Genomic DNA, 24,794 nt, shown 5'->3' on the forward strand with positions numbered 1-24,794 from the left:
GAAAAGGAACTTTGAACAAAAAAATTAAAACATAGATGTTTAAACATCATGACTAACCCAGGATTACTATGGATTTATTGAATCATAATCACTGGTAAAACAACCTACTTACAAACCCAACTGAAATGGTAGCTTTATATAATGTGGTTTGGTCAACCTTCTGGATTGGACCATACCAAGTGATGGGGGGATGGGTCAATTATAAACAAAATCTACAATTCAATATTCCATAAATGGCAAATGTATAAAATACTTGTAGCAAAAACATGTAAAGCATCAGTTCAGTACATAAATGGAGGCAATATAGAATATTGTTACATTGGGCAACACTCATAATTAGAATTTCGTCTTCGCGACTAGACATCCGGGTTATTTGTCCCTTTTCACTTGCTGTATCAGTGATGTGGCTCAGAAAGTAGCTAGTCTTCCACGTCACAGGGAAGTGGGGAACGGACAGCTCGAGAAGATCTGAGCAATTTATAGATGCCCAAGTAAATAACAGACGCGACATCTGAGGCTATTTTGAAATATAGTAAACGTGCAGTAAGGCAGCTACGTGCTTATTTCTCTATCGTGACCAAGTGCGGAAAGATTGGTTTGGGTAATTGTATTCCAAATATGTTATGGTATCCATCCACCATTTGCAAGCTAACGCTAGCTGTCATGGACGGCAAGCTTTTGAGTTTGCTCTATTTGCGTTATCAAAACGTCTGACTAGTTTACTAGGCTCTGTGAAGTGTTACTGGCATATTGCATTTCAGTTTTTTTTTGTGAATATCACTGATTGAGCTGCATAATTCGTTAGGCCATTGACTTGTCAATAACTAGCATACTAGCTAACTAACAGCCGAGGCGGCCTGTGTTAATGAATAACATTTACTAGCTCCAAAAAAATAAAAATAAATACTAGCTACTATAGTACAAGCTAGCTAACTGACTTGTCTACGTGGATGTGTCGACTAACTACCACATATTTCTTAACTACAGCAGTGCAGTATTAGAAAGCACGAATCGTGTTCAATAACTTATGTGTAATAGCAGCTATGTTTACATTTGTCGGATTATGCATTAACATTACTTGATGGGTACTAAATAGGAATCATCTTAACAGTTTTGTTGATTGGGGTGCTGCAAGAGGAAAGACGATCCATCCGGCAAAATGACAGCCGCAGAGAACGTTTGTTACACTTTGATCAATGTTCCAAATGACTCCGAACCTCCATCGGAAGTCAGTCTCAAAGCAGACTTGGGTAAGTATCCTCTGTTGACCCTATCTGCATTGGCAATAGGCACCTAACTGCCCCTAAACTATTAGTGTGAATGATCTGTGATTAGTGTGACTTTAAGAGTAATACAATGTTATTTTTTCCTGATATCAGAAAAAGGAGAGATCAAGGCAAAGACAGAGGCCCTGAAGAAGGTAATCATCATGATACTGAATGGAGAGAAGCTGCCAGGCCTACTGATGACCATCATCCGATTTGTCCTCCCACTTCAAGACCACACCATTAAAAAGCTTCTGCTAGTCTTCTGGGAGATTGTCCCCAAAACGACTCCAGATGGCAAGCTGCTTCAGGAGATGATCCTGGTCTGTGATGCCTACAGAAAGGTATGGTAGCATACTACACAAGTGTACTGTCACTGTATGTCTGAATGTTAGATACGTTATATAATTAGCACAAGAAAGTATAACGTGTGACTACATTTAATGACTCTTATTCAAGGTTATGTTTGTCTGTTTCAGGACTTGCAGCACCCCAACGAGTTCATCCGTGGATCCACCCTGCGCTTTCTGTGCAAGTTGAAGGAGTCTGAGCTGCTGGAGCCCCTCATGCCCGCCATCCGCGCCTGCCTGGAGCACCGCCACAGCTACGTTCGCCGCAATGCTGTACTGGCCATCTACACCATCTACAGGTACACTTACTGTAGTGGTACAATATGGAAGTCCCGTATGACTGTTTATGACCCTTAATGGAGAACATGGCATTTACTTGAGCAATTTTATTTTCATCTCAGGAACTTTGAAAATCTTATCCCAGATGCCCCTGAGTTGATCCATGATTTCCTTGTGAATGAAAAAGATGCCAGCTGCAAGAGAAATGCTTTCATGATGCTCATTCACGCAGACCAGGTCAATTGCATCTTCACTTTTTTTAGTAGAGACTGCTCACCAACATTTTTCTGTGTCTGGGACTAACACTGGTCATTTCCACTGTGCAGGACAGAGCTCTGGATTACCTCAGCACCTGCATTGATCAAGTGCATACATTTGGAGATATTCTCCAGTTGGTCATTGTGGAGTTGATTTACAAGGTGAGTCCTTCAGACATTTTCCCACTAGAAACCTCCAGATATCTCTCTTGAGAAATATGTAAAGAATCCATGGGACGGCGCACAATAGGCCCAACCCGTCGTTTGGGTTAGGGGAGGGTTTGGCCGGCAGGGATGTCCTTGTCTCATCGCGCACTAGCGACTCCTGTGGCGAGCCAGGCGTCGTACACGCTGACATGGTTGCCAGGTGTACGGTGTTTCCTCCGACACATTGGTGCGGCTGGCTTCCGGGTTAAGTGGGCATTGTGTCAAGAAGTAGTGAGGCTTGGTTGGGCTGTGTTTCGGAGGACACACGACTAGACCTTCGCCTCTCCCGAGTCCGTATGGGAGTTGCAGCGATGAGACAAGACTAACTACCAATTGGATACCACGAAATTGGGGAGAAAAAAGGGTAAAAAAAAAAACAACGCTTCTATTGAAGATTATATCCACGTAAGTACTGGCATTTTTTATTTGTCATGTCTCCGTTTCCTCCATGTTTAGGTGTGCCACGCTAACCCGTCTGAGCGTGCCCGCTTCATCCGTTGCATCTACAACCTGTTGCAGTCCTCCAGCCCAGCCGTCAAGTACGAGGCAGCTGGCACTCTTGTCACGCTGTCCAGCGCACCCACTGCCATCAAGGTACCCCCTCTCACTTATCTACAACACAACACGGCACTGCTGTGGATTTTAGTCTGGCATTGTGTGTCTTTCAATGGCATTTGTGTGTTTGTTCTAGGCTGCTGCCCAGTGCTACATTGACCTGATCATCAAGGAGAGTGACAACAACGTGAAGCTGATCGTCCTGGATCGTCTGATAGAGCTGAAGGAGCATCCCACTCATGAACGTGTTCTCCAGGTACTCCGACTTCACTTTCATTAATGTTGCTCCTGGTGAACAGGCTCCATGTTGGGTACCAGTAAGTCTTTGAAGTGTAATAATAACCTGGTTAACATGTCTGTTCTCTGTCCACCCAGGACCTGGTGATGGACATTCTGCGTGTTTTGAGCACGCCTGACCTCGAGGTCCGGAAGAAGACCCTGCAGCTGGCCTTGGACCTAGTCTCATCCCGGAACGTAGAGGAGGTGGGGGTGTCATCCTCAGGACTCTCCTCTCCTGTCTCTGTGGACTCGCCTCTCCTGTCTATTTTGTAAAAGGATGATTATTCTAACTAAGGTGTTTATGTGTTTGTGTTCCAGTTGGTGATAGTTCTGAAGAAGGAGGTGATTAAGACCAACAACGTGACGGAGCATGAGGACACTGATAAATTCAGGCAGCTGCTGGTGCGCACCCTCCACTCATGCAGTGTACGCTTCCCTGACATGGCGGCCAATGTCATTCCTGTGGTGAGTCTACCCTGTTCACACACTGAAATCAAACACAGCTAGGGTCATTCTGCCCTCTGTGATGTATTCTAAATGACATACGTGTGTCACTCAGCTGATGGAGTTCCTGAGTGACACTAACGAGGCAGCGGCGGCTGATGTGCTGGAGTTTGTGAGGGAGGCCATTCAGAGGTTCGACAACCTGAGGCCCCTCATCATCGAGAAGATGCTGGAAGTCTTCCACGCCATCAGGACTGTCAAGTAAGACCAGGACTGACAAGCTTGCATATAAATAGACAATCACAGGATGCTTTTGGAGAATTACAGATTTTTTTTATGCTGACATCCAATCTTTTAAACTGTGTTAGGATCTACAGAGGAGCGCTTTGGATCCTGGGAGAGTACTGCAGCACTAAAGAGGACATTCAGAGTGTGATGACAGAAGTGCGAAGGTCGCTTGGAGAGGTATGTATGTGTGCTTATGGATTATTCATTCACTTTCAGCATTCAATACCAGAGTGATACTTGATGCCAGTGGCTCATGTCTGTCCCCTTTTCAGATCCCCATAGTAGAGAACGAGATCAAGAAAGAGGCTGGGGAGGGGAAGACAGAAGAAGAGGTGAGCGCAGCGCCAGCAGCCAAACTGGTGACAGAGATGGGCACCTACGTCACGCAGAGCGCCCTCAGCTCCTCCCGACCCTCAAAGAAGGAAGAAGACAGGTAAAATAAATCACCTTTTGTGTCTAAAATACATAGTTTCTTAGCTTGCAGTGATTGTCTTTCAGAAGTGGATGAAATGTCACTCAATGAAACTGTCGTCCCTTTCCCTGTAGGCCTCCTCTCAGGGGCTTCTTGATGGACGGAGACTTCTATGTGGCAGCCTCTTTGGCCACAACCCTGACCAAAGTGGCCCTGCGATATGTCACCATAGTTCAAGACAGAAAGAGACAGAATGTAAAGTATAGAACCTCTTCTGAAACAGTTGTGGAACAATTTGTGATTTAGGTGTTCCATGTTCACTGTCCATTGAAAGTCATGAAGTGATTATAATGCTCTATCACCGTCTCCCCTTCAGTCCTTTGTGGCTGAGTCTATGCTGATCATGGCCACCATCCTCCACTTGGGCAAGTCCTCTCTGCCCAAGAAGCCCATCACAGACGACGATGTGGACCGCATCTCGCTGTGCCTCAAGGTGCTGTCCGAGTGCTCGCCCCTCATGAACAACATCTTTAATAAGGAGTGCCGCAAGTCCCTTTCTCACATGCTCACTGTCAGGCTGGAGGAGGAGAAGCTATCTCAGAAGGTAAGGAGCAGCGCTGGCTGCTAGATTACTAGGCCATAGCTTCCAGTCCACTCTTCTCACTAAACCACTGCCTTCTCCCAGTTCAGTCAGCTATACTTTAGTTCTCCCTTCACTTGCCTGCTTATCCATTTGGACACTGCTGGATTGTATTGCTATGTGCTGATGGTGTTCTGTGCTCTTATCCACAGAAAGAGTCAGAGAAGCGGAACGTGCTGGTGCAGGCAGACGACCCCATTTCCTTTATGCAACTGACGGCCAAGAACGAGACGACCTCCAAGGAGGACCAGTTCCAGCTCAGTTTACTGGCTGCCATGGGAACCACTCTTAAGAAGGAGGCTAACGACCCCATGGCTTCCAAACTCAACAAGGTACACCTACAAGGACCCAGTAGACACACACACTGTTCTGTTACAGAATTACAAAATTGTGTGCTTGTGAAATCACATGGTCATGTGCCTTTTTGGATAGTAGATGTGTGTGATGTACCTCAAGTTGCCAGCAGGTGGCATTGTGTTTCTAACGTGACAGTGAGTCATAGCAACAGAGAAATCAGTGTTTTCTAGGTCTGTTTCACAGGAACGACTATGAAAGAGGGAATGAATATAACATTTCTAGGTTCAGGCTATGGATTGTATCAGGATCCTATTCAGAAATCTACGTTTTCATCTAAGCTATTAGTGCTGTTGAGGTAGTTATTGACAGGTGCTCCGTTGTATAATAACAGGTTGGTGAGGACCATGTCATTCGGAGTGTATGATGTATTGCAGGTTACCCAGCTGACTGGTTTCTCAGACCCAGTCTATGCTGAGGCCTATGTCCATGTCAACCAGTATGACATTGTGCTGGACGTGCTGGTCGTCAACCAAACCAACGACACCCTTCAGAATTGCACCCTGGAGCTGGCGACATTGGGTGAGGTTCTAGTCTATAGTTCATATGACTATATGGAGAGTCATACATCCTTACTAAGGGTTGTTTCAGGGCAATCTCTGTTGTTTACCATAGGTGATGTATGTCTAATGCTGATATCAACCTTTCAATCCAACAGGTGACCTCAAGCTGGTTGAGAAGCCTTCTCCTCTCACTCTGGCACCCCATGACTTTGCCAACATCAAGGCTAACGTCAAAGTGGCATCCACAGAGAATGGCATCATATTTGGCAACATAGGTAAGAGGATCACTTCTAACTTCTGTCAGAGTACTTGTCATGAATAATCTGATGCCAGCCTCCACTCCACGTGTACGACATCAGTTCTAATGTCTCTCTGTCTCAGTGTATGACGTATCAGGAGCTGCCAGCGACAGGAACTGCGTGGTCCTCAGTGACATCCACATTGACATCATGGACTACATCCAGCCAGCCTCGTGCACAGACGCAGAGTTCAGACAGATGTGGGCTGAGTTTGAGTGGGAGAATAAGGTACTACCGCTAGATAAGAGAACTGTCCATATTTGGTTTTGTTTTGTTAGTGTGTTCAGTGGATGATCGTAATAACACTGTTTATTCTAGGTGACAGTGAACACCAACATTGCAGACCTGAACGAGTACCTCCACCACATCCTCAGCTCCACCAACATGAAGTGCCTGACCCCAGAGAAGGTACAGTAGTCGTGGAATATTGCCGTTTGAACTACATCAATAGGACGATGATGATGATGATGAAATGTGTAGAACAGAATACCTGGCAAATGGGAAGGCTAATGAGTGGAAGTTGTCAGAGCGTCGAACTTTTCTGCTGCTGCTACCTTTTTTACAGTGTTAGGATTTGATTTCTAAATGTCTTTTTATAATTATCTGATTGAATCAATCCGTTTAAAAAGAAAAGGGCCCCTTGCGAGATACAGGCAATATGTACCTATTTCTTTTGTTTCAAGTTCTTCATCAATCCACTGATGGATTTAGACAGTTAAGATGAGCTTGACTCTCTCTTGTCATAGCCCTATCTTCAGCAAACTCAGCACATTTCATACTACTGGGTCAAATAGGTAGTAATGCATGTGATGCTCACTCACACAACCTTGTCTGTCCTTACAACCAGGCACTTTCTGGCTTCTGTGGCTTCATGGCTGCCAACCTGTATGCCCGCTCCATCTTCGGTGAAGACGCCCTGGCCAACGTCAGCATTGAGAAGCCCATCCACCTGGGTCCTGATGCCCCTGTCAACGGACACATCCGCATCCGGGCCAAGAGCCAGGTGAGAAACTCACTCCACACTCAGACTACATCCCAAAATGCACCCTATTCCCTATATAGTGTACTACTTTTGCAAATGGGTTGCCATTTGGGATGCAAACATTTTTCAAACGTAGTGCAAGTAGTAATGATAGAATAATGCAAACATCGGGGTGGAATTGTTTATTAAAGTTTATACATTGCAAGTAACACTTCCCTTCTCTCTACAGGGTATGGCGTTGAGTCTGGGTGACAAGATCAACCTTTCCCAGAAAAAAACATCTGTATAAAGTGAACTGAAAACCAGCGGTCCAACTGAGAACTCCACATCACTGGACAAGATTCATCTGCAAAGAAATGTGCTTTCTGCTAGTCCTCTCTATTCTCGTCTGTCTCTGGCCATAAAGCGCTACAATATTTTTTTGATGGCCATTTTGATTAAGTACTGTTCTATGTGTGTATGAGAAATGGTTTTACACCTCCTGTGTCAGGAAGAAACTCCCTCTTATTGTCCTCCAAGTGATATCCCTGGCCTTTCTTTCATTTTCAATAAACATTACATATATAACAAAACATACTCCCAACATTTCAGACGATGTTCTGTTTGCGTATTCAGTCGTTCTTTACTCACACTAAAGGAACGCGAGGTAGGAAAAACTTCCGATCCACCATCCCTTAACTACGCTGTTGCCAAATGTTATGACAGTAAAGTTACATGAAATGTCATAGACTAAATCATGAAATATGGATGCAGTTTGAATTCACATTCCATCCACTACGGCTGTGTTTACATAGGCAGCCCAATTCTTATGTTTTTACCACTAATTGGTCATTTGACCAAACAAATGATCTGAATTGGGCTGCCTGTGAATAAGCAGCTTAGCTGATCTCATGTCCCATTATTGTCTTTATACTACAGATAATGACTCATCGAAGTGGTTATTGTATCAGATGCATGCAAATTCCTTGAAAGTAAAACTTAAAGGTTTGTGGAAAAAAGTTATTGCTTCTGTAAATTGCAAGTAATTGCATCAATGAAGTGAAAATGTATGTTTGTGCCAGTCCCAAATTTCAAGTCATACAAATGTGGAGTGAACACAATCAACGTGCTGTGTGAGATCAGTCTTTGCCATGTATTGAAATGGTGAAAGATCAGCATGAAATCCAAATCCCTTGTCAATTTCTAATCGCAGTCACATACATTTACATTGCTTTGACTGCCTTTCCCACCTCACCATTATATAAAACTTCTCCAGTGGAATAGACACTCAAAATTTCCCTCGCTTCTTGGAAAGGAAATTACATCACGTTTTGCCTTGTATGGAAAGATTTAGAATGTGAGCACTTCACGCACATTTTCTGACTTTGACGCACGTCTTCTGAATTTGATGACCACATTTCCATTAGATTCTCATATTGAGAGGCATGTTTAAAGGCATCATTACTGTGAAATTATGATTGCTTGTAAGAAAAGAGTTTGAAAAACACGATTTTAGGCCTATAGTGAAGAGTTCAGACAGTAACAAACAAAACCCATGATGAATCATTAAGTCCCTTTCCTCTCAAGTCCTCATCTCACCCTAAAATCTGCAGACATACGACACTACACAGTATAGTTATCGGAGAGAAATTATGAATGACTCACATTTTTCAGTGATTCACATATTTTTGTTGAACTTCCCTGCTTGTGTGGTATCACAATGACTGAATGGAAAAAAGAGACCCAAACAATGCAGTAAATCAACAAGAGTTCTTCCATTACAAATATCTCTCCCCTTTTTCAACCCAGAACTCCCCTTTAGCCTCACCGTTTTAACTTTGTCGACATAAGGATTTCAGAGCTGTAAATATAACATAGGTACAGAGCCATTAAGTGACCTACTGAAACATACTTAACAAGCCATATTTCCTGAAGAGTGGGACTCGTGCACCGCCCCTGTTGTTCCTCAGCTACCCCACAGGCTGTGTGGACTGTGATTTCAGCAGTTCATTTAAATTCCTCAAATGCCTCTGGCACTACATTGCAGAGTGGGAGTCAATTGGAATTTGTTCATTCAGGAGTCTAAAATACAACATCTTGCTGAATAGCCCTCCTGGGAGTAGACAGAGGGAAAATGAAGGAAAATCATATCTACTGTTCAAAGATTTTGCTGAGTTACAGTTCATATAAGGAAATCAGTCAATTGAAATCAATGAATTAGGCCCTAATCTATGGATTTCACATGACTGGGCAGGGGCGCAGCAATCGGTGGGCCTGGGGGGGCATAAGCCCCCCCAGCCAATCAGAATTATTACAGACAGAGATACTCTTCAGCATCCCCCTCCCCTCCTCTGACGATCCCGTGAAGAAGCCGGATGTGGAGGTCCTGGGCTGGCGTCGTGACACGTGGTCTCTACAATTTTCTAAAACAACATTGGAGGTGTCTTATGGTAGAGGAATAAGCATTACATTCTCTACCAAAAGCTCAGGTGGACCATTCCTGTAGTCAACATGGAAATTGCACACTCCCTCAAAACTTGAGACATCTGTGGCATTGTGTTGTGAAAAAACTGCACATTTTAGAGTGGCCTTTTATTCTACCCAGGACAAGGTGCACCTGTGTAATGATCATGCTGTTTAATCAGCTTCTTGACATGCCACACCTGTCAGTTGGATGGATTATTTTGACAAATTATAAAATGCCCACTAACAGGGATGTAAACAAATGTGTGCACAACATTTGAGAGAAATCAGCTTTTTGTGCTTATGGACAATTTCTGGGATCTTTTATTTTAGCTCATGACACATGGGACCAACACCTTGTTGCGTTTATATTTCTGTTTAGTGTAGATATGTAAACACATGCACCAGTATTGCATAAAGTATTGCTATACGCTGGCTGGGGGCTATATAACATTTAGGTCCTTCCAGAAACTCAGATATAAACCCACTTGTGTGCGTCACCAAGATCACTGTGGTCACGCATGCATGCCATTGCTACAGAATAGAAGAACTCAGTCAGCCCTGACAGCCCTAACAAACACACACACACACACACACACACACACACACACACACACACACACACACACACACACACACACACACACACACACACACACACACACACACACACACACACACACACACACACACACGCACACACACACACACACACACACACACACACACACACACACACACACACACACACACTTGAAGTCAAATCAAATCAAATCACATTTAATTATTCACATACACGTGTTTAACAGATGTTGTTGCGGGTGTAGCAAAATGCTTGTGTTCTTAGCTCCGACAGTGCAGTAATATCTAACAATTTCACAACATATACCCAATACACACACATCTAAGTAAAGGAATGGAATTAAGAACATATAAATATGTGGACAACGTGCCTTTGTGTGAAAGCTCTCACTCTGGGGGCCTTGATATTGGCCAAAGCTGTCTGTGAGGATAGCGCTCCACAGCTGTGGAAAACAGACAGTGTCAAGCAGCAGCATATCTTCCCATTTTTTAAGGTAATACATGGAAATTAGCCAAAAGCCATCCCTCCAGGCCAGACTAAACGTGTCTTTCCCACTAACAATGATGTGCTACTTGGAAGATAGGCTTATTGATCATCCAGACCATCACAGATTAATGATAGCTGAAAGTATGAAATCCATTACAATCACCATCCATCCATGTGTGGGCTGGATGGTGGATACTGTTAATTACGCTAACATGGACATTAATACTGCATGACCTCATTGTAGCCTACTGAGGATAGTCTGTGCAAGGCCAAAATGAATGCTTATAAATGTTCTTATTGGCACAGCACATAAAGAAAACAATGGTAAAGAAAACAATGGTAAGCCCTAACTGAAAGGAACATAAGTCGTAAAGTGAGTATTCTACAATGGTAGTATTTAAATACCCCTTTAGTCGATGCTACTCATGAGAAGTAAAGTGCCCCTAGCGACGGACATTTGTACTGGACTAACTGATTACTCCTTTCTGTTTCACATCTTAAAAACGCAGTGGTTAGCAACGCTGTTGAGAGCGTATGGACTCGGTCGCCCGTAGCTCAGTGAGCAGCACCGTTAATTCCTCTAGTCTGGAACGGATTGTAGACGCAGTTATCATTTCAGTCTATTTAGGCTCGCGATTTTCCTTCGTTCCATTTTTCAACTGAAGGCCTTTCACTGAAAAGTGGGTGTCTCCTCAGTACTGGTGTTCAGACAGCGGCGAGTGCAGAAGTGTGTCCTCGATGGCAGGGTGGAAGGACGGCTCGGTGCAGGAGAAGTATCGACTGGTTGTGGTTGGAGGTGGTGGTGTCGGAAAGTCAGCCCTAACTATACAATTTATCCAGGTTAGTAAATAGTCGGCCGTTTCTCCAGCCACTTTGCACGGAATGTTTGGGAATCTGGAGGGAGGCTGGCTGAGGTGTTGCGAATGGGGATCCCACAAGTGTATGCTGGGGTTTAGTTCATTTTCTTCTCGCAATAGTGGGCTACATTCGCTGAGGCCTGTTTAGCACAGAACATATTCTGTAAAAACACTTGAAATTGTGTTAGATACAATTTTTACTTTAAGCCTATTTGTCAGTACAATGAATAACGCCGATTGGCAACGTAATCTCGCTGGGCTATGGAAAGTAACTGTGCAATAAATAGTCTCACAATTGTGATTTAGGCTGAACTCTGATTTAAAACTGTATAACCTAAGTATTATAATATTCGGCTACCTGTACAATCTGTAAAAAATACTTATTTGCAAAGTTGAGTTGTCAACATCTCTCTTGTTTTGTATCTATATTTGGGTGGATCGTCCTGCCCGGTGCAGCGCTATATCAGTCTATAATTGTTGGCTACAATATAACACGTCTTTCAGCATTTCTGGGCCTGCTGTACTTGAAAGCATAAATCTGAAACAAAACCCCTATGTAAACTCACATTGAACGCATTTTCCATCATACCCATTAGGTATTGCCTACCATTTTTATTCGTGTAGACAATGTTCATTATCAGACAATGAATATGCCTATTGGCCTAATAACGGTTTAGCCAACAGACTAATTAACCTTCATTTGGATCCAAAAAAATCTAAGTGAATCAGACTATGATATAAAGAAATTCCTACACATCCATAACTGTAAGCATATTAATTACAGAGAATATCCCTACATGTATGCCTTTCTCTAACATTGATATCATGTGTGAATCTTGATCAATCCCTTTTGTTGCTCAAACAGTTGCAGAGCAATGACAGCTGCTGCTAAAGACAGTTGTTGTTAAAGCCAGTGGCCCAAGCAGCCATTGCCCAGCCACAGTTGTCCTTTATAGCCTTGTCAATGGCATTCCAACACACACAGTGTGTTGTCCATAGGTACCCACACTTTTAACTCTTTGTCCCCTTTCACTATCAAAACCTTTATATTCACAGTTAGTTTCTTGGTGAAGGTGCTCATAAAAGTGTAACTGAGAATGAGTGGACACGCTTTGGAATCCTCTTTGTGTCTTCAGGAGTCTATAATGCCAGGTCCTAATTCCAGGAGACTAGCCTGGAGGTGGGCAGCTGCATGTCTAAAGTGACTGAGACAATAGTGGGGCAGCAAGTGCTGCTTGGGGATTTTGTTGTGATCTGAAGGTCTAATAAGGTTTCAGAAAGCTCATTAAATGTATACCATGGATATTGGTCAGATCAGATTACTGTACCACGGTTCAGCCATTCTGACCCTATTCTTCTTTGGAATGGAACAGTAGGCTAAGTATTGTATAAACACTTCAAAGTCCTTTAGTATTTTTAGCAAAAACTTGCGTTTTGGTCCAAACAAGGAAACATGCAGTGTTGACTTGTTCCAGTAGGGATAGGGAACAGTAAACCGCAGTACAAGTTCCTTATTACAGTGTAATGAGTCAGTAATGTGATTAATTACCATGTGATATGAAACTAATAATACTGATAGGACAGTAACTCCAAGATAATAGACTGGTTATTACATTTTGTTTAAGCAACAAGATTGTTGTTTGTTAACAAGATGAGTAGAATATAGGGTAGGTAGAAGAAGACTGTATGCAGCTCAGCGATCAGCAGTTCACAAATATTTTCTGGATGATTACTTTGTCATGGCAACGGTGCCTTTGGAGCCTTTAGTTGAAATTTGCAGGTCAGTCCGCACTCACTAAAGAACATTCATTTGGGAAATAAGACTCTTTTTTTGTATGCACTTAGCATTTCAGAATATGTCCAATCCAGTCTTGATCAACACTCTTTATTCCTCTTTATAATAACCATACCACAACTGTGTTCATTGTGAATAGCAGTATAACATAATAATGTGCAACCATATCTTTTAGATGAGCATTAACCTCTTATTTGTCCCTTGACATCCAAAATGCAAAGGAATTCCCAATATATACAAAATGTCAAATCTGTGAGAAATGAGTGCAGTATTAAAGGCCTATATGCTCTGCATACGTAGTCTATAGCAGGGTTCCCCAACTAGTGGCGCCGCTTGTTGGACATAAAATACTGTAAAAACACCAGGAATCAGCTCCAAGTGATTTTAATTTTGGAAATATTTTCCAAAGTATTCTCACACATAATAGAGAGATCTATGTGATTGTATACAAATGTAAGCAAGGCTTGAAATATATATATTTTTTTTTGTCAAATATTATAGCTGTTTGGCCTCTTGCGGTCAATCTGCATTCTACAAATTGTTTCTAACTATGCTCTGGCCCCCTGACCATCCGCTCAAGACAAAATTGTCCCGTGACTGAATCTAGTTGATGATCCCTGGTCATAGACTCTGGATCCTCACCCAGCCCAAGCAATCTGATCCAAGATCTAAACCACAGAAGTTGGAGGGTGGGATGGGATGTCACTCACCGATGGCCCAGCCAGAGCCCTGAGCTGAGAGAGAGAGGGCCAGGGGTCTTTCAGACAGTGCTTTTGGGAGAACACACATACTTTAGCAGAATGTTACAGCAGGTTAATATCCTGGGCAGTGTGTGTGGGGGACTCAGTGACACACTGCCTGGCCCTGCAGCATTTAGGTTTCTTCTGTTTTATTTGTGCACCATTGCAGCTGGCCAAACAAGTGCTTGAGCTTAGTAACCAATATCATTCATCTATTACTGGGTGATTCATAGCCCCTAAAAAGGCAAAGGAAGTTCTATACTTGGCTGAGCACCATTACAGTGTTTTATGCCAACCATTTGGTTGTCACTTTGCTATTCACCTTGTAGGCAAGATCTAGTCAAAATTGTAGTTGGTGCGTTGACTGCATTCCTTTTCTTATTTATTTTGTATATGTCTGTGGATGTAAAGGGGGGAAAAAAGGAATTTGATAATGTGTAGAATGTTGACATCATGGAAAGCGCCTACATCCTATTAGAGTTTTCTAGAAGTCGGCTTCCAGGGGGAAAGCCTCACAGCTGGCTGTTGAGTCCAGACTTTCCCATCCAGATCTGTGGAGGGGGTGGAGGGTCAGTTGGGGTGGGGGACGGAGTGTTGTCTGAGTCATGTTGGGTTAATGACCATGGAACAGCCGGAATCAGCGCCTTTGGAAAAGGAAGTCCCTCCACTCCTGTTCATTTTCTATGGACCTCCTAGATTTGTAAAGGAAAACATGAGCCCCAGCCTGCCCAACTGACGTGGCTTGTGGGTGTGATTGTGTGTGTTATAGTGTGCACTTGATGGAATTAGATAAGATTTATTGGTGAAAAAAAACCTGATGCCCTTTTTACAGTAAAGGGATTACAGAGATACATTTGAATCTATAGAGAAATGTAAAGCCTCTATCCTATTAAGCATACTGTCTTGGCCCAATTTGAGTGGGATGAACAACAAAAAAACTTTCTTGGCTCAGTAACCATGTTTCCATCCACAGTTTTTATGCGAGTAAAATCATACCTTATAAAAAAAATCACGACAGCTGTGATGGAAACAGGAAGTTTTATAAATGTCGACAGATCAATAGTTCGTTCGACTTGGTGGGATCTTTTTGTGTCGGCAAAATTAATAATGCGAGAAATGGAGGTGAAAATACCTTTATGCGCAAATATGCAGTTTATTAGGCTACAGATTAAATAAATGATGAACTTCACAGGGTGGTGAAAGTGCACAATGATCTTGATGCTCCTTTCCAATAAATATCGAGGGTCTGATTCTGGTGATCGATGCTTGACTGCCGTTTTGACAATACAAACATTCCCGCTCTTATCCATAATAATCTCATCATATAGACTAGCCCCCCTGCACAGTCTACCCGTACTGTATCTGTGAGCTGTTGGATAGAGCGCACATGTCAAGACCAGAGTAGACACATTTTTGAATTTAACACAATCGTTTTTTTGTGACAAAACTATAGGTAGAGTTGAAAATGTGATGCAAACATTTAGATTTCTATTCGGTACATGAAAACTTAAGCGTGCACTATGTCATCACGCACTGATTTTATCTGAAACAAGTCAATTTGGTGGAAACACACCACTGTACTTTAGAATATTCTCATGAAAATCTGTCACCAATTGGATGGAAACCTAGTTACTGAAACCGTTGTAGTGTATACTAGACTAGTCACACAATGGCTGAAGTGAGGGTCCTTTTACAGTGCAGGGAGGATGATGTCACTCTCTACAATAACAGGTCATCATCACTGGGAGTAGTTGAAGTAAAGACACAGCCAAGCCAAGCCAGTGAGTAGAATGGCAGAAAGGTGACATAACATTGAGTCATCTGACAAGTTTTGGGACACAGAGTGTTATTCAACAGATGGAAAACATGACTCAATGTGGGGTGGTGGGGTTCGAGCCATTTGATCTCATATCTAATGTCACTCATTTGTTTGGCCGATGGTATGAACAACATTTCTGCTATGGTTCCTTTGTGGAAGTTATCATTAGCAACCATGGCACCTGTGGGAGTGAAATGTTATCTTCTCGCCAGACTGGATGACAGTAGTAAAGCATGGTGTTGCATGAACACACAGCTGCTAATATTAGCCCTTATCACTGACTCTTTCATTTCTGCTGGAGTTGACTCCCTGCTGTGTGATTCAGTGGGAGAGCACGGTATCCAGCCTGATAGAGTCATGAAGGATTAGATACAGACCAGTATGATCAGAGGTTAAAGACACCTAAACAGTGAGTACTTAAGTGCTCTTTCTTTTTTGCCCTCTCTACCCCCTCTCTCCTCTCTTACATTCTGAGCACGGTTTTGATTACTGAGATGAGGTCATTTAGGAGAAATGCTGCTGCTCTGGGTTCTAATTGAATAAATACAGATTAAGCATGTAGGCGTTCTTTCCTGGGCATTTGCAGGCAAGGTGTGTGTGTGAGAGATGGGGGTTGGGGGATTGTTTCATGCACATTTTTCTGAAATAGACGCAGCGGGCTAAGTAAAGTGTTGCAGCAGTGGTGATGGGGGTGTGCAATTCCCACACACCCAGGGCAAGGTGGCTGAGTACCAGGCGGTGTGGAAACTGACCACGACCAGCACACTTTAAAACTATTTTTGGACATAGTCAGTGTTGTAGCATTCTATCTAGCTTGGTGATACATCACATACCATTTACCACTGATTCATTTTGGTTTGAGCTGGTTTTTAAATTCTTTTGAGGGAGTTGGTAACCCCACACATTCAGCTGTGTGTGTGTGTGGTAGTGCTGCCATGGTGGGTGATGAGGGAACATTGTTGGTTTTGTTCTCCAGGAGGGTCACCTGTTGATTTCTCACAGAGCTGGCTCATTGTGTCACGGCTGTCAAAAGGAGCGGACCAAGGTGCAGCGTGTTTGTAGTTCCACATTTTATTAAATCCGTGAAACCTTGCAAAACATAAATAACTGAATTTGACAAAACAACAAACCGTGAAGCAGAGGAGAAACAAACACTACTCCAAATATAATCACCCACAAAACCCAGGAAGAAAAACCCCTACTTAAATATGATCTCCAATCAGAGGTAACGAGGACCAGCTGCCTCCAATTGGAGATCAACCCCCAAAAAAACTGAAATAGAAAAACTAGAACTAAAACATAGAAAAACACAAAACACCCCCTGTCACACCCTGACCTACTCTACCATAGAAAATAACCTCTTACTATGGTCAGGACGTGACAGTAACTCTGGACTGTAGATCATTGCTGGAGGTTCTGGGCTGCAGGCCGCCGCTGGAGGTACCGGGCAGGGGAACTTCTCAGGAGGTTCCGGACTGTAGGCCATCGCTGGAGGCTCTGGACTGGGGAGCGTCGCTGGAGGTCTGATGTGTGGGTTGGCATAGGTGGCGCCAGACTGGTAACACGCACCTCAGGTCGAGTGCGGGGAGGAGGCACAGGACGTACTGGGCTGTGGAGGCGCACTGGAGGTCTGATGCGTGGGACCGATACAGGTGGCACCGGGCTGATGACACGTACCTCAGGGCGAGTGCGGAGAGGAGGCACAGGATATACTGGGCCGTGGAGGCGCACTGGAGGTCTGGAGCTTATGGCTGGCACAACCCGTCTTTGCTGGATGCTCAACCCAGCTTGACAACTGCAAGGCGCGGGCACAGATCGCACCGGCCTGTGAGTGCGCCCTGACGACACAGTGCGCATCACCGCATAACACGGTGCTTGCCCCGTCACTTGCTCCCTACGGTAAGCACGGGGAGTTGGCTCAGGTCTCCACCCTGACTCTGCCAAACTCCCTGTGTGCCCCCCCCCCCCAATTTTTTTGGGGGGTGCCTCTCGGGCTTCCGTCGTTGGGCTAGCTCCTCATAGCATCGCCGTTCCGCTTGCGCCGTTTCCACCTGCTTCCATGGCAGGGTCTTGTCCCCTGCCATTACCTCCTCCCAGGTCCAGGACGTCCTCCATTCCCTCTTCTCCCGAGCCCAGGATCCCTGCTCCTCCTGGGCACGCTGCTTGGTCCTTTTTTGGTGGGTGATTCTGTCACGGCTGTCAAAAGGAGCGGACCAAGGTGCAGCGTGTTCGTAGTTCCACATTTTATTAAATCTGTGAAACCTTTCAAAACATAAATAACTGAATTTGACAAAACAACAAACCATGACGCAGAGGAGAAACAAACACTACTCAAAATATAATCACCCACAAAACCCAGGAAGAAAAACCCTTACTTAAATATGATCTCCAATCAGAGGTAACGAGGACCAGCTGCCTCCAATTGGAGATCAACCTCCCCCCAAAAAACATAGAAATAGAAAAACTACAACTAAAACAGAAAAACACAAAACATCCCCTGTCACGCCCTGACCTACTCTACCATAGAAAATAACCTCTTACTATGGTCAGGACGTGACACATTGACTGAGCGTTCCTGTGAAGTGAACCACTCTGAGCTCATAGCAGGGAAGTAATTTTCACAGCACTTCATTCTGAGCTATTAAAACAACAACTCTCCTGCTTACGGAGCAAAAAAGTCCTGTAGAAGTCATTTTTCCAATTCCATATGGGTGTTGTCAGAAATTCATACATTTCCCTTTAACCTAAATGTTATAATTTGATGAACATGTTATAATGACCATACACATTCCTATGAATGTATTTGTATGATAGTTTTGAGTGCATGATGCAGCACAATGTTTGCGCAACATTGTAATCATGTTTAGTTCTTAAAGGCTTCGACTCAAGGGTTAAGAGATAACGTTGAAATTATTTTGGTTTTCAATGACACAAGTCTGTGATGGTCTCTTACCCTAAAGCAGGGGTTCCCAATTAGATTCAGCCGTGGGCCTATTTTGTTCTTGAGTGGAGGGTTGGGGGGCCGGAACATCATTATAAATCATTTAAAATCACTTTGAGCTGATTTCCTGGTGATTTTACAGTAATGTGTTTATTCTTTGCTCAGAACTTAGGGGGCCAAATAAAATCGTCCGAATTTGGCCCGCGGTCCGCCTATTTGAGATCCCTGCCCTAAAGAATAAGGAATGATGTAATACCAGTCTGTAACTTGATATTAGATTGAGTCTGAATAAAAACCCTATGGGGATCTAATCACAATAAAACCCATTCAGCAGGTCTTGCAGTTGGTGTCTGTGTACCCAGAGACTGATGTGATGTTATTCTGAGCAAAGATCAGGTTTATTATTGATGTATCATTAGACTGGGTGGAGTCAGGTTTCTCTACTATCTTTGTTTTCTGTCCAAACATCTAACATTTGTACCTCAATAGGCAGAACATGGTTACATAGTAGTGCTGATCATAACATAGTACATTTCAATAAGATCAGATCAAAGATAAACTCACTGTCCGTGGTCCCTGTGGTAAAGAATAAGGCAGGAGACCAACTCTGACTATGCTCTTTTAAAAAGTTTATAGAGGACCACTTCCTTGTTGCCTGGGTAACAGACCAGAACCTGGCATAGTGCCATGGGTCAGACCAACAACAATTCTCACTCCCTGAGCAGGGTGTCGACTAGCACGGACTTTGCTGATAACTGCTTTATTGAGGGAAAATGTACTTGCCATGACTGTGATATGTGGTTGTCTCGTCTAGCTCACACTAAAAGCACCAACATAATGTATTTCGACCCCTAAAAGCACCAAAAGGAGTAATTTTTTTACACAATTGGAAATGATGGCAAAATGACACTTTCTGTCAAACAGTAACACTCCTTATTTTATTAACCTTTTCTAACACAAGTAAATGGTTTAAATGCCCCAAAATAAGCATATATTTTTAAACTTTCACACATTTCTAGTCAAGTTATTAATTCAAAGTGTGGTGTTTCTGTGATACTCAGAAACATTGTTAGGAACAGACAACAGCACAAAGGGCAATCATTTTTATTTATTTTTTACCTTTATTTAACTAGGCAAGTCAGTTAAGAACAAATTCTTATTTGACGTCCTAGGAACAGTGGGTTAACTGCCTTGTTCAGGGGCAGAATGACTGATTTTTACTTTGTCAGCTTGGGGATTCGATCTTGCAACCTTTCAGTTACAAGTCCAACGCTCTAACCACTAGGCTACCTGCCACCCCGAAGGTAGAAGAAGGTAGATACAACAATACATCACACAAAGCAGCCACAACTGTCAGTAAGACTGTCCACGATTGAGTCTTTGAATGAAGATGTTGAGATAAAACTGTCCAGTTTGAGTGTTTTGTTGCAGCTCTTTCCAGTCGCTAGCTGCAGCGAACTGAAAAGACGAGCGACCCAGGGATGTGTGTGCTTTGGGGACCTTAACCTCTTACATCTAGACGTTCCGCTAGCGGAACACCTGCTCCAATATCCAATGATAGGCGTGGCGCGAATTACAAATTCCTCAAAAATACAAAAACTTCAATTTTTCAAACATATGAATATTTCACAGCATTTTAAAGACAAGACTCTCCTTTATCTAACCACACTGTCCGATTTCAAAAAGGCTTTACAGCGAAAGCAAAACATTAGATTATGTCAGCAGAGTACCAAACCAGAAATAATCAGACACCCATTTTTCAAGCTAGCATATAATGTCACAAAAAAACAAAACCACAGCTAAATACAGCACTAACCTTTGATGATCTTCATCAGATGACAACCCTAGGACATTATGTTATACAATGGATGCATGTTTTGTTCAATCAAGTTCATATTTATATCAAAAACCAGCTTTTTACATTAGCATGTGACGTTCAGAACTAGCATAACCCCCGCAAACATCCGGTGAATTTACTAAATTACTCACGATAAACGTTCACAAAAAACATAACAATTATTTTAACCTCTATGGGACCGGCGGGACGAATTCGTCCCACCTACGTAACATCCACTGCCAGCCTGTGGCGCGATTTTCAAAATCTTCAAAATCCTATTACTTCAATTTCTCAAACATATGACTATTTTACAGCCATTTAAAGATAAGACTCTCGTTAATCTAACCACACTGTCCGATTTCAAAAAGGCTTTACAACGAAAGCAAAACATTAGATTATGTCAGCAGAGTACCAAGCCAGAAATAATCAGACACCCATTTTTCAAGCCAGCATATAATGTCACCAAAACCCAGAAGACAGCTAAATGCAGCACTCACCTTTGATGATCTTCATCAGATGACAACCCTAGGACATTATGTTATACAATACATGCATGTTTTGTTCAATCAAGTTCATATTTATATCAAAAACCAGCTTTTTACATTAGCATGTGACGTTCAGAACTAGCATACCCCCCGCAAACTTACGGGGAATTCGCTAACATTTTACTAAATTACTCACGATAAACGTTCACAAAAAGCATAACAATTATTTTAAGAATTATAGATACAGACCTCCTCTATGCACTCGATATGTCCGATTTTAAAATAGCTTTTTGGTGAAAGCACATTTTGCAATATTCTAAGTATATAGCCCAGGCATCACGGGCTCGCTATTTAGACACCCGGCAAGTTTAGCACTCACCATAATCATATTTACTATTATAAAAATGTCATTACCTTTTGTTGTCTTCGTCAGAATGCACACCCAGGACGTCTACTTCAATAACAAATGTTGGTTTGGTCCAAAATAATCCATCGTTATATCCGAATAGCGGCGTTTTGTTCGTGCGTTCCAGACACTATCCGAAATAGTAAAGAAGTGTCGCGCGCTTGGCGCAATTCCTGACAATAAAATTCAAAGTATTCAATTGCCGTACGTCGAAGCATGTCAACCGCTGTTTAAAATCAATTTTTACGTCATTTTTCTCGTAGAAAAGCGGTAAAATTCCGACAGGGAATCTCCTTTTCGGCAAACAGAGGAAAAAATCCCAAAGGCGGGGGCGGTCGGGGTCACGCGCATAAGCTAGTGTCTCTTGATGGGCCACTTGAGAAAGGCGATAATGTGTTTCAGCCTGGGGCTGGGATGACGACATTCTCTTTTTCCCGGGCTATGAGAGCCTATGGACGACGTGGGAAGTGTCACGTTAGAGCAGAGATCCTTAGTAAATGATAGAGATGGCAAAGAAGTTCCAGAAATGGTCAGACAGGCCACTTCCTGTAAAGGAATCTCTCAGGTTTTGACCTGCCATTTGAGTTCTGTTATACTCACAGACACCATTCAAACAGTTTTAGAAAATTTAGGGTGTTTTCTATCCATATGTAATAAGTATATGCATATTCTAGTTACTGAGTAGGAGTGGTAACCAGATTAAATCGGGTATGTTTTTTATCCAGCCGTGTCAATGCTGCCCCCTAGCCCTAACAGGTTAAGAATTATAGATACAGAACTCTCTATGCACTCGATATGTCCGATTTTAAAATAGCTTTTCGGTGAAAGCACATTTTGCAATATTCTCAGTAGATAGCCCAGCCATCACGGCTAGCCATTTAGACACCGACCAAGTTTAGCCCTGATCAAACTCCGATTTACTATTACTAAAGTTTCATTACCTTTGTTGTCTTCGTCAGAATGCACTCCCAGGACTGCTACTTCAATAACAAATGTTGGTTTGGTCCAAAATAATCCATCGTTATATCCGAATAGCGGCGTTTTGTTTGTGCGTTCCAGACACTATCCGAAATGGTAAAGAAGGGTCGCGCGCATGGCGCAATTCGTGACAAAAAAATTCTAAATATTCCATTACCGTACTTCGAAGCATGTCAACCGCTGTTTAAAATCAATTTTTATGCCATTTTTCTCGTAGAAAAGCGATAATATTCCGACCGGGAATCTCCTTTTCGGCAAACAGAGGAAAAAAATCACAAAGACGGGGTCAGGTCACGCGCCTAAGCTCACAGTCCCTTGATCGGCCACTTGAGAAAGGCGATAATGTGTTTCAGCCTGGGGCTGGGATGACGACATTCAGGTTTTTCCCGGGCTCTGAGCGCCTATGGACGACGTAGGAAGTGTCACGTTAGAGCAGAGATCCTTAGTAAAAGATAGAGATGGCAAAGAAGTTCCAGAAATGGTCAGACAGGCCACTTCCTGTAAAGGAATCTCTCAGGTTTTGACCTGCCATTTGAGTTCTGTTATACTCACAGACACCATTCAAACAGTTTTAGAAACTTTAGGGTGTTTTCTATCCATATATAATAAGTATATGCATATTCTAGTTACTGGGTAGGATTAGTAACCAGATTAAATCGGGTACGTTTTTTATCCAGCTGTGAAAATACTGCCCCCTAGCCATAAGAGGTTAACAGAATGTGACTGGTAATCTGACATACCGGTATGACCTAAGATAGCCACCGAGATGGGTGTTATAGGCGATATGGTCACAGGAGTCATCAGACTTTTAGGTCTAACTTTGGAACGCTGTGGGCTATAAACACATTTCCAATTGCATCTGAAAGATGACTCTCAAGTTGATATAGAGACATTGACTGGAATCTAAATGTAATTAAATGTTTATTTATTCGTTTTACTGGCTGCCACACCCCCCAGGGACCACATCTGCGGTGGCCTCATATCTACAGTGCATTCAGAAAGTATTCAGACCCCTTGACTTTTTCCACATTTTGTTACGTTACAGCCTTATTCTAAAATTGATTTAATATTTTTTTTCCTCATCAATCTACAAACAATACCCCATATTTACAAAGCGAAAACAGTTTTTTAGAAATACCTTATTTACATAAGTTTTCAGACCCTTTGCTATGAGACTTGAAATTGAACTCAGGTGCATCCTGTTTCCATTGATCATCCTTGAGATGTTTCTGCAACATGTTTGGAGTCCACCTGTGGTAAATTCAATTGATTGGACATGATTTGGAATGGCACACACCTGTCTATATAAGGTCCCACAGTTGACAGTGCATGTCAGAGCAAAAACCAAGCCATGAGGATGAACGAACTGTCCGTAGAGCTCTGAGACAAAATTGTGTCGGCACAGATCTGGTGCAGGGCACCAAAACATTTCTGCAGCATTGAAGGTCCCCAAGAACACAGTGGCCTCCATCATTCTTAAATGGAAGAAGTTTGGAACCACCAAGAATCTTCTAGAGCTGGCCGCCTGGCCAAACTGAACAATGGGGGAGAAAGGCCTTGGTCAGGGAGGTGACCAACAACCGATGGTCACTCTGACAGAACTCCAGAGTTCCTCTGTGGAGATGGGAGAACCTTCCAGAAGGACAACCATCTCTGCAGTACTCCACCAATCAGGCATTTATGGTAAAGTGGCAAGATGGAAGCCACTCCTCAGTAAAAGGCACATGACAGCCCGCTTGGAGTTTGCCAAATGACAGCTAAAAGACTCTCAGAACATGAGAAACAAGTTTCTTTGGTCTGATAAAACAAAGATTGAACTCTTTGGCCTGAATGCCAAGCGTCACATCTGGAGGAAACCTGGCACCGTCTCTACGGTGAAGCATGGTGGTGGCAGCATCATGCTGTGGGGATGTTTTTCAGCAGCAGGGACTGGGAGACTAGACAGGATCGAAGGAAAGATGAACGGAGCAAAGTACAGCGAGATCCTTGATGAAAACCTGTTCCAGAGCGCTCAGGACCTCAGACAGGGGCAAATGTTCACCTTCCAACAGGACAACGACCCTAAGCACACAGCCAAGACAACGCAGGAGTGGCTTTGGGACAAGTCTCTGAATGTCCTTGAGTGACCCAGGCAGAGCCCGGACTTGAACCCGATCGAACATCTCTGGAGAGACCTGAAAATAGCTGTGCAGCGACACTCCCCATCCAACCTGACAGAGCTTAAGAGGATCTGCAGAGAAGAATGGGAGAAATTCCCCAAATACAGGTGTGCCAAGCTTGTAGAGTCATACCCAACAAGACTTGAGGCTAT

General features: G+C 43.1%; 2 protein-coding genes across 5 annotated transcripts in view; both read left to right on the forward strand.

Annotated features, from left to right (window-relative positions):
• Window positions 1-389: 389 nt before the first annotated feature.
• Window positions 390-7,690, forward strand: LOC106587500 (coatomer subunit beta). Of its 3 annotated transcripts, none has more exons than XM_014175941.2 (22): window positions 390-601; window positions 1,112-1,250; window positions 1,380-1,609; window positions 1,745-1,914; window positions 2,017-2,131; window positions 2,221-2,313; window positions 2,815-2,952; window positions 3,050-3,169; window positions 3,289-3,396; window positions 3,511-3,657; window positions 3,752-3,897; window positions 4,005-4,101; window positions 4,197-4,357; window positions 4,471-4,591; window positions 4,713-4,940; window positions 5,129-5,308; window positions 5,708-5,852; window positions 5,989-6,108; window positions 6,215-6,360; window positions 6,451-6,540; window positions 6,980-7,135; window positions 7,344-7,690. In XM_014175941.2, exons 2-22 carry the CDS (start codon window positions 1,160-1,162, stop codon window positions 7,401-7,403), a joined length of 2,862 nt encoding a protein of 953 aa, XP_014031416.2. In that variant the 5' UTR covers window positions 390-601; window positions 1,112-1,159; the 3' UTR covers window positions 7,404-7,690. The 3 variants fall into 3 exon arrangements, with proteins under 3 accessions (XP_014031416.2, XP_045564159.1, XP_045564160.1); XM_045708203.1 differs by having other exon boundaries at window positions 406-601; window positions 1,097-1,250; XM_045708204.1 differs by having other exon boundaries at window positions 442-491.
• Window positions 7,691-11,105: 3,415 nt separating this feature from the next.
• The window catches only part of rras2 (RAS related 2), a 45,305-nt gene continuing 31,616 nt past the window's right edge, over window positions 11,106-24,794 (forward strand). The window contains exon 1 of one of the 2 annotated variants that reach the window (XM_014176001.2): window positions 11,106-11,465. In XM_014176001.2, the coding sequence (XP_014031476.1) occupies window positions 11,364-11,465 (102 nt within the window). In that variant the 5' untranslated portion in view covers window positions 11,106-11,363. The remainder of the gene's footprint in view (window positions 11,466-24,794) is intronic. The other variant, XM_014176000.2, reaches the window with a different exon arrangement.

The sequence above is a fragment of the Salmo salar genome, chromosome ssa26, assembly GCF_905237065.1.
Source record: "Salmo salar chromosome ssa26, Ssal_v3.1, whole genome shotgun sequence".
NCBI classification, from domain to species: Eukaryota; Metazoa; Chordata; class Actinopteri; order Salmoniformes; family Salmonidae; genus Salmo; species Salmo salar.

Bases quoted from the DNA above. Each gene is read 5' to 3' on its own strand.
- LOC106587500 (XM_014175941.2), top strand. From the start codon at position 1,160: ATGACAGCCGCAGAGAACGTTTGTTACACTTTGATCAATGTTCCAAAT. The intron at 4,358-4,470 runs GTAAAATAAATC...CTTTCCCTGTAG, and splicing joins TCAAAGAAGGAAGAAGACAG to GCCTCCTCTCAGGGGCTTCT. The intron at 7,136-7,343 runs GTGAGAAACTCA...TTCTCTCTACAG, and splicing joins GCATCCGGGCCAAGAGCCAG to GGTATGGCGTTGAGTCTGGG.